Source organism: Rhyacophila brunnea, unplaced genomic scaffold (genome assembly GCF_057557595.1).
Source record: "Rhyacophila brunnea isolate RB1 unplaced genomic scaffold, BYU_Rbru_1.0 scaffold_18, whole genome shotgun sequence".
Classification (NCBI taxonomy): Eukaryota; Metazoa; Arthropoda; class Insecta; order Trichoptera; family Rhyacophilidae; genus Rhyacophila; species Rhyacophila brunnea.
This window is the reverse complement of record NW_028232837.1, coordinates 25,498,949-25,509,350: the sequence shown is the minus strand read 5'-3', so window position 1 is coordinate 25,509,350 and position 10,402 is coordinate 25,498,949. Positions and strand designations below refer to the sequence as shown.

The 10,402-nt window shown below is 33.7% G+C and overlaps 1 protein-coding gene across 1 annotated transcript in view; it reads right to left on the bottom strand.

Annotated features, from left to right (window-relative positions):
* Nucleotides 1-203: 203 nt before the first annotated feature.
* Nucleotides 204-10,402, bottom strand: part of cysu (peroxidase homolog) — a 67,841-nt gene continuing 57,642 nt past the window's right edge. The window contains exons 8-12 of the mRNA XM_085945170.1: nt 9,812-10,053; nt 9,574-9,706; nt 8,074-8,536; nt 5,430-5,576; nt 204-3,374 (exon numbers count right to left, since the gene is read on the bottom strand). Coding sequence (XP_085801296.1) covers nt 3,221-3,374; nt 5,430-5,576; nt 8,074-8,536; nt 9,574-9,706; nt 9,812-10,053 — 1,139 coding nt within the window. The 3' untranslated portion in view covers nt 204-3,220. The remainder of the gene's footprint in view (nt 3,375-5,429; nt 5,577-8,073; nt 8,537-9,573; nt 9,707-9,811; nt 10,054-10,402) is intronic.

Here is a 10,402-nt window from a genome sequence, read left to right as displayed (position 1 = left end):
TACAAAACTATGGTGAAGTGTAGGTGAGATAGTTACTGACAGGTGCAACAAATAAAAATCAAAGTTCATATCTAAAAATACTATATTTAAAAAAATATATTTACATGTTATGTAAAATAATGTACAATGCAGGTATTTTATATAAAATGTTTAAAAAACTGTACACAAAAATAATAATTATACAAAAAATGGCAGAGGTGGGCAAAATATGCACAAAGGAGTTATTTATTTAAAAAAATATGGTAGTGTTTTTAAAATACACATTCGAAATTAATAATTATTATTTTTTAATTATTTATTTAAAATGTGTATTTATAATCTGCCCAACTCTATAATATTCAATAATTTTTGCGTCATTCACAACCTCTATTCGTATGATGGCAGGTAATGTTTGTTTCTAAAATACTAATTAAAATAATAAAATGTTTGTGTGTACACTGGGTGTTCATGAAATATTACGAATAACCTTAAAATGAATAGATGAGTATTTAGAACAGCCATACTCAACCTTTTACCTTTTATCTGCAAAGGCAAACCCCGCACGGACCACATTTTGCGTTCGCATCGAGCTCAAATTGCGGTCGTAATTGTCGTTACCATACAAGACTTATTTACTCAAAAAGAATTTTAAAACAACCGCAGTTCGCTGAGACGCTACCAAAGAGTTTGACTGTAAAATGAAGGGATTAGTATAAACTTTTAGTATTACAGTTTTTTTTTTTTAATTTTAACAAATGATTGCAATAGAAAAAGCAATTGAAAAAATTGTGGCTATATTGCAAGATGCAGAATATGGTTTGGTTATAATATGCGATACTGTCCAATTTTGTGATTTTTCATCTACATATTCTAAGTGAAGTATGTATAAAAAAAACTTGTTTTGAGTTTATAATAATAATGAAAAATAGATTTTATTTTATGTCTTTAAGGTACGTACGTAACTGCGTTTTGCCGCTCGTCTAAAGCGCTAATGTGGTCCTTTAGGATCAGACAGTTTAACCCATAAGAAAAAATGTTTCCAATATTTTTACAATATATAGGGGTTTCTACTAAATTCAACGTACAAATAAATAATTATTATTCATAAATTTATCGAAACAATAAAACTAGTAAACTTTGTTTTACTGTCAGAAATTACACACACATGGATAGTTGTGTGATTTGACTAAAAAAGGTTGAGTATCGCTGATTTATAATGAGAATAATAAAATTAGAAAATAATGAAAAAGTACGATGTTTAAGATGACATTAAATAATAATGAAACGATATAAAGAGGTAGAGATGGATTATGAGCTATACCATTCTCCAAGAAATCGTGACATTCAATAATTTCATATTTTATTTCGCCTTTTATGAAAAACGGTTTATGAGTGAAAACTTGAGATTTTTGAGATTTAGTGGAGAACAGTATAGAGATAGAATATATTGAAGCATTTTCGTGCAAACAATAGAAAACAAGGAAGAAGGAAAAGGGAAGCAATTAACTTAGGGTCTACAGTAATATAAATAATGTTTTTAAGCTACAGAAGTGTGCAAGTTTAAAGTGAAATAGAAAATAAAAGGTGAAGTGAAGCAGAGAAGAAGAAGAAGAAGGTCGCAGCGTGCTTTTTACTTGAATACAACTATAGGCTCGTGTTCCTCCTCAACAACTTGCTGTAAAAGAATAATTGTGTGAAGAAAAGAACATTGTGTCAAGGAAAGAATATGGTTTCAGGAAAAAAATATTATTTCAAAAAAGAACCCTGTGTTAAGAAATAAAAATCAAAACGAAAATAACATAGTATCAAGAGAATATTATTGTGATACGAAAATATGAGCTGTCGAGAAATTTACACAGTGCCAAGAAAGAATTAATATTGTGTCAATATTTATTTTTTTGTGTGGCCAAGCTTTCAGGGTTCACTTCCTGAGATAATTTTTCCGAAGTGAATGCAAATAGTGCCAGTATTATTAATTATGATGCTGTATGTTTGTCGTTTTAATTACTGAAAGCAGTCAATATAGAATCGGTAGAGATAATGCAACAAAATAATAAATTAATTTGCAACTTATAAGACAGGTATGTTATGTGCCGTATTAGATTTGAGACCAGGCGTACAAAAAGCTTGATACAAATGGTTAAATTTTGTGACGAAAAGATTTCAGAACCGTTTTTGGATACTTGAAGCCATTTCAAACAGGAGTTTGAAAAAGCGCCATATGGTGGCGGCACAAAATATCAGATGGCTGAAGCTTCTTATTTACATACATTCTGAGACGTATTCATACTTGACTCTCCAGTAAAGAAAGTGACGTCACCGTTTTAGGCTCACGCGCATATATAGCGCCGTGTAATGAGTGCTTCGGAAAAGCGCCAGTTTTAAAGGCTCATAAGCATAAGTAACAAGACAATGTTATGTGATTGAATAAAGGTATAGAAATGTATCAATAATTTTATATACGAAGCCCAGGTAAAGACAACTAAAAATATTTTTATTTAAAATAAGATTGAGAGTTTATTCCATCTACAAAAAAGATATTTAAATTATGGTAAGATATCAAAATAATAATATATATTTCCTGTACAATTTGTACGCAAAGGTAAGCAAGATTTTGTGTACCCATTGATGCATTAATTAATCAAAACTACATAGTTTTGAAGAAAAAATAAAGCAATATACATGTTTTAGTTATAAATTAACTTTCGGGGCATAAAACGCATATCAGCACCGGTAAGACATTTTGCATTCACTTCGTAAACATTAAAACTTAGATGCGATCTCCTGAACATAAATGGTCTATGTTGTGTGCAGCCCAATAAAATTATTGGGTTATTACTTTCAGCAGAAAGTAACTGATATATTAATTTGAAGATGTATTTGCAGACAGCTGATAAGCGATAAGTAAATATCCACATTATAATGTGTGTTTTTGAGGTTATTTGAAACAGTATTGAGAAAACCAATAGAGTGTAATGAAAAAGAAAAAAAAAGTGAAATGAAAAACCAAGAAGAAAGAAAATGCAAAGAAGGATTTGAATAATACTATGATTATATCAAGATTAGCTAAAAAGAAATAGGAAAAAACTTATAAAATTGACTTTTTAAAACTAAAATGGTAATTCATTGATCTGATGACGTCGTGTATAGAATCCGTGTTCTATTTCATATGTGATTTGTGGTGAATAAATAATTTAACTTCACGATGATTGTGCGATCTCTTTGCGATGGCCTCGGTCTACTATTTACCGTGCCGGTAATTTTTGAAGTTGTTGTTGAAGCCAAAGTTACTCACGTAGGGGTTGGCTGCGGGGGTGTGCTGGCCGCTGTAGTCAGCCCATTTGCTGAAATCTATTGATGGCAGGATGCCACTTCTGCATGGCACTCTTGGATTGCTAGAATTTTAATTTCAGGTAAGAATTGATTATTAATAAATGATTGAATGATCAATGCAAACGGTAGGTATAGGGATTGCAATACCGGTTTTTCGGTATTTCTTATTGAACACCGGTATTAATACCGGTATTTCTTAAACATTAAAAAAAACAGAAGTAGGTGCTTATCAATAAATATAACTATTAAAATCTTTTAAAAATATTATTTTGTAGCAAAAACCTACATAAGTACATACATTTATTATGTTGACATTGAAAAATATATGTTGATCATAATTGTAGAACTAGTGATTTTTTACAAATAATTTGAATATATTGATAATTTTAACTAAAGCCCTCAAAAGTTCATCAAGTGCAAATAAGTCCGACTTCAGGAAAAGCTTCTTAAATTCAACTTTTATAGAATAATTGACCATTTTTGTCAGGGATGTTTTCTATTTCGAAATAATATTGTGATAATTCATCGCCACAATTACTCATATAAATATATTTGATGAAATTTGTTTTATTATTTTTTCTCCTCTGATGGATTCACTCAATATAATTGCATTATAGCAGTACATAATTTATAATTCATTTTCAAAAACGTAAACGAGTGTGCTTTCTTAATACCGAAAATTCTGGTGTTTTGGATTTTTAAAACCGGTATTTCGGTATTGATAAATACTGGAATACCGGTTTTGAAATAGCGGTATTGCAATCCCTAGGTAGGTAGGTATACCACAATAATGGGATATACTATGATAGTGGACCCTTTTTATAAGAACCAATGGTGTAGTGCAGCGTTGGCGAACCTTTTTACGTACGCGTGTCAAAATTTCGCAATATTATTTTTCGAATCTCTGACGTGCCGAGAAGTTTCATAAGAAAAAAGTAGTTTTTAAGAATTCTATTAAAAATATTTTGGTCCACTAATTTTGAAACTGTCTGTCAGAATTACTACTAGATACTAGCTCCACCAAGTTTTTGTTTCTTATTTGGTACAGCCATTTTTTGCGGGTAGAAATGAAATTGTTATTACTATATTACTTAGTTTGGTTCTTTAAGCACAAATTGACATCAGAATTGCTCCGATCAAATGAGGCATTCTCTGGCTACAGTAGACTAAAGCATTGTAGATCGATCAAAATTAGAAATTTGCAGAGCTGCTTCTCCCGCTGCCTGATGAGATTACTGCGATAATATTACATGTGACGCATAATTCCTAAGGACCAACCTATAAATACAATTATATGTTTATTAAACATAATGAATGTAATGATGATTCTTGATGAGTATTTCCCTGCTATTTTGTGTACAGTGCGATCTGTCATTCATTATTATTATGGGTATTTTGTTCTCTTCAAAATAAAACATTCGCGTGCCGTGGGTTCGCCACCACTGGTGTAGTGCTTAATAAAATAGTTCCGGGATATTGACAATCGTTATTCCAACCCCACTTTCTTTTATTATGTGCAGCGTTGCACAGGGGAAGGATAAAGTCCCGATATTCCCATAGGTCCAACACCATGTTCCGCAATCCATGCCACATGAGATATGAAGGGCGCAGATTTATGCAGAGTGAGGGAGGGCCAGTCACGGCGATGGGATTCGTGCATCTGTGCTACACGGTTGCAGAGTATCGCAGTCTCTGGAATTTGGGTCACATGTCGCAGCCACGTGAAACCGTAAATTTAGTATATTGACACTTAGGTATTAGAATTTGTCTCATAATATAAAGCCTAAAAATTTAATAGTGCTTCTTTCTGTATTAATTTATTCAGTTGTATAGTTACCATACGTGAATTTTATCTACATAGTGCCTGAAAATTCAGAAATGCAAATCTTGAGTCGCGATTTAAATGGAAGAACAATCAACTTAAAACAGATGGTACCTAATTAAATTCAAAATCAGTATTCTATACTTTTTTTTTGATTAGTGGAAGTGCATGGCAGTCATTTGCTAGGGATCGAAAAGATGATAAATTTATACGGGAAACTTTCATCTTGTCCTGGATCGACTCTCGTTGATAATGATGGTGGCTCAGGAGAAGAATATTATTTATCATTGCTTACATTTCATGGTCAGGCAGAACCATGGGGTAGACTTGCACGGTGTCAATGATGTCCGTGTTGTCGCAGATGACACGCGATAATCTCGATTTCTTTACTTCTAGGAGCTGCTCAGGTGTGAATGATGATGGCTGGTTTGGCAATTCATACCTGAAAATAATTATTACCCAATTTAGAATACTCACTGATGATATGGATTTTAAAAGGTATTTAGGTATCAGTTTATGCTTCGCTGTCACAATCACAAGAGACACGCACCTAGTAAAAAACTTAAGGATGAAAACTCGTACCGAACAACAATGCACAAAAACACAAAAAAAGGAGATGTGCTAACGTAGGCTTACTTCTCATTTGATTACTTGCATCTAGGTATGTTAATGATCAAAAAAGATTTTTGACAATAATTTATTTAATATTTAACATAAAAAATGGTACAATAACATTTTTTTTATTAAAAATAAGGTGTTCATATTAACCACGTGATTGTTTTTTTTTCGACCATGTCCGATCCTAATAGGATCATATGGGCCTCCACAGAGTAGAGGTTTGTATTAACAGATTTTGTTTTTACGAGAAATGGATGTCAGCCACTTGCTCAACCTATTAGGTCCATACCCTGACTCACACACATATTGAAAAACAATATGTGTACTTGCCAGACCCAGGATTCGAACCTGGAACCCACGGCATGATAATCCAACGCTTTTGTCGCGCGGCCACCGTGGGCGTGAACCACATGATTGTTATTATATGCAAATGTGGTATTTGAAAATATTTATTTTGAATATATTTTCTTGCAATCTGCACACCGAAATAATTGGTTTATATAATACTAGAACTGTAACACTAACATGCAAGTGTTAAATGCGTTGATAAAAATAAAATGAGCAGTGCGTAGTAGGCGGCGTCGGTCATTACTGAAAACTGTGTTCCTTCATTCCATGCTACTTCAAAATTTCCCCTCACGAGTAAAACTCCCGCTACTGCAATGATATATTTTATGACACGACATTTGACGAAACAGTACGTCTAAAATACTACATTATTTAAAAATAGGTCAAGTCAAACTTTGTTTTCTCTATAATCAAAATCAAGTACTTATACTTTTTTCGCAAGCTTTTGCGAATTCTCGCCAAACCCCTGACACAGCTCACAGAACCCCGGTCGGAAATCACTGAACCAACCTGTTAAGTATATACATGCATTTCAATCAAAAACGAATTCCTCTATTGAAATTATGTTTACAACAATATCACATAATATACCTAATAGGTTGATCACACTTTCTTATTATTAAATGTGAATGTGTCATGTTAATTGAAATATCGACAGCTAGCTTGTACACACAGGTACTTGCATTGAGACCTGTCAGTAATATGAAATAGTCTCATAGAATAGTAAACGTCATATTCTGTGTAGTTACTTGTTTGAACAATTATTTCTTGTCAATCCCTGAGTTTATCTCTAATGAAAAATGCCATTTTGATAACTCAATGTGAATGGGGCAATAACTAAATGATAGAGAAAGTTTTCTTTCTCCGAGATTTAATTAAATAATATTGAAGGTTTGGAAAATGAAATAATGCGTTGCTAAATACATGTTTACAAGCAAATAAATCGGTGTCAGTTTCTTCAACTAAATTAGACGTTTTAATTTATTGATATAATCTTTATGAATTTAAACTTTTAATTACCGATATCTAGAAGGAATTGTGAGTGTGGCGGCCGTACATAAATGACATTACACGATTTAAATATTTTTTTGACTAATTTTAATAAAAATGGTTTATTCTATAAAAAAAAGGCTTGATACATTAATGATTAATATAGCTAACGATTTTTTATCAGTGTGTCCGTGGACAACAAATCTCAGACAAAATTGAATGTGGATATTGCTAGAAATGAATATGAAATGCGACATGACTTGCAGCTAATTCAATAAACATTAAAGTTAATAACTGTTTTTCTGCTTCACTTCGCTGTAAATTCTTGTTCGATAAAAACCGCATCAATTTAAATAAAACATACAATATGTATTTTATTAGATTCTTATCTCACAGTACAGTGTAAAACATCAATACCAGTTTAGTCTGCTTAGCATCAATCCCTACACGATACTGCAAATTTGCGTAAAATGCGATGGTTAATTTGCAGTGTCGTGTTGGATGGTCCTAAGCTAAGCAAGAGATTATCAGTTGAGAATGTCCTGCTAAGCGAACGATACCGGTCATGATTTTAATAAAATTATATGAAATAAATCGGTACTATAGATATAATATCGTGTTTATTTTAATTGATTATTCTTATGTGTTAGGGCTCCATCTTTAGAGAACGTTTTATTTAACACCATTTAGTCCAAAAGAATATGTTGAATTTTCTTCCAGATGGAACATTACGTGATTTTCTTATAACAATCGCTGAAGGCAATTACCGTCTAATGGAAATGCAACTTTTGTATGGAATTATATTTCCACGATAGTAGTTTATGAAAGTTTATGTGAACATTAGTATTCCTTGGGCATTCTATTTGCCAACACTTGCATACGTTTAGGCTCCACCTCTTTACAGGAATGTTTTATTCAATATCTATGATTTAGTCCAATTAAAAGGATTTATAATGGTATTATGTGAAGGTTTGATAACTTACCAGAATCTGTCTCCTCTTCTTGAATACGAGAACTGGGTAGCAATGATACACGCGAAAGTTGGCCCAAGCATAGATCCTGGAAGAGGCCTTTCCGAAACGCCTCCTGACCACAAATCAACATCACTAGGATGATCAAAGATCGATTCGTATCTCTGGATAGTCTCATTTGGCATAGATCCGAACAATTCTTGGAAGTTGTTGGCTCCGGGGAGTCCACAGAATTTACGGAACTCCATGTAGCCAGGAAGTCCGAATTCTCTGCCTCTCTGCATGTTGAAGGAGACAAGATCCATACCAAATCTTGCACCGGGTTTTTTGAATAAGTGATTAGTAACTTCTTGAGTAATTGAGTCATCCATGGCTTGCGCTACTTGGTTCATCAGACCCATGAGGTACTCATCGAAGACACCAGCGCGATACAAATCGTAGGGTCGACGAATCAAATCGGAAAGACGCTTAGAGGCTGGAAGAATAATAATACAACATGTTAATTGCATGATTATCGGCCCTCATAGTTCAGTGCGTAAGGCGCTGGCTTTTCATCCGGAGGCTCCGGATTCGGTTCCCAGTGAGGTCACAATACATTAATGATATTTTCTCAGTCTGGGTGTTTGTGATTGTTTCACTTCTATTAGTATCTACATTACTGTTTCACTACACTATTGTGATTGGGCCTCATAGCCTATTATAGTGGTAAAAAGAATAAATATATACTCGAAATCAAAATGAATTTCATCAGAATCATACCTATCTATTAGAAAAGTGTTTGGTGAAATTTTAAGTCGAGTGGAATTTGAACTCACATACAGCATAATATAATTAGCGAGTGCTTAACTAATATAACCATTGAATCAAGTAGGTACTCGTATCATGGATGCAGATATTTTGTAATAACTACGTATCCGAGGTGTTTTTGGTATTCTGTCAATAATGGCTATCATTTTTTGAAACTTGAATCAAGGCAGATAACGATAGTAGGTACGTACTAATTTTGATTCATAGATGGCGTCAGGAATTCTCCAACTTAACTTTAAATTTTGCCAACTTAGACCGTTGTTCAATACTGACAGATACCATTCCACTCGGTCGAAGATATTTCTAAAGGACATTATGTATATTTCTGAGGCTTCTCAAATTACCACTGATTATCCATTGACACAGTCCCTGCATGTCGATGAATGCCAGGTCAAGGAAATGGAGCCAAGGCGTAGAGAGAAGGCTTAAAAATTATACGCGATACGATTCCAAGATGAATGAAATCATGCCAAAGAAGGAGATATGTTTTTCCCTTTTGTATTTATTCGGTAGAGAATGAAAAACAAACATTTTCATTTAACCTAAGGTCCTGGTATAAGTGCCTTCTTCTTGTGCACTATAATAGGGATGGATGTGATCATCAGATCATTTGTTTAACATAGTGAAAATATGATTTTAGGTTATAGTGGTTCCCGTAATACGCTTAATTCCGATTTCAACTGAAGATAATAATAAAGAACTTACCAATAAATTTGTGGGCTTTGGACCATCTCTCGACAGCTGTTGGTAATAGAGAATGACCAAATCTGAAAGCAGCTGCAGCGAAGGCGTCAATGACAGCGGGGTTGATATTGGGGTCATATCCTTCCCAGAAACCCTGAATAATTAAAAAAGCAAATGTCAGTTAAGATAAATATATTACAAATATAAATATGAATGTTTTGTATAAATTTCGAAATTAACTGACAGGCGATATACTTACATCTTTCTGCAAAAGAAGTCCAAACTTCTCCATGACTTCCTTTCCGAGGAGGATGGGCAAGAACTCGTTGTAGGTAATGTGTTGAATCTGTGCGATGATGATACGTCTGGACTCCTGGAAGAGCGTCTCGTCATCCCAATGAGGGTTCACATGAACCAATCCTCTCGCTACTCTGTTGTGCTCACGGGCCATCAGGGTGTGCATGCATGTCAGTACGAGTTGTTCATTTACACGGATTTCACCTGGAGTAGAAGAAGAATGACTTAGTATCGAAATATATTTAAAAAAAAAACGTAAGTATATCAATGAGATTATCAAAGAAATGCGAGCAAATCTGTTAAAGTTATACATTTAAAGCCGGATACTCATTAGCGAGCTGTAACTGAAACCGTTCCAGATACTGTAACCAAAGGTGCGAAATAATTATTTATTAGGGTCGCGAGCTAATTATTTGGCGTCCATACTAGTTACTGTATCTGCCAGTGGCGAAGGGTGACTTTTGGAAAGAGGTAGGCTGTGGAGATCTGATAAAACGAGCACACTTGTCAGGTATACTTACGAGAATAGTGCAATATTTACTACTAATGAATA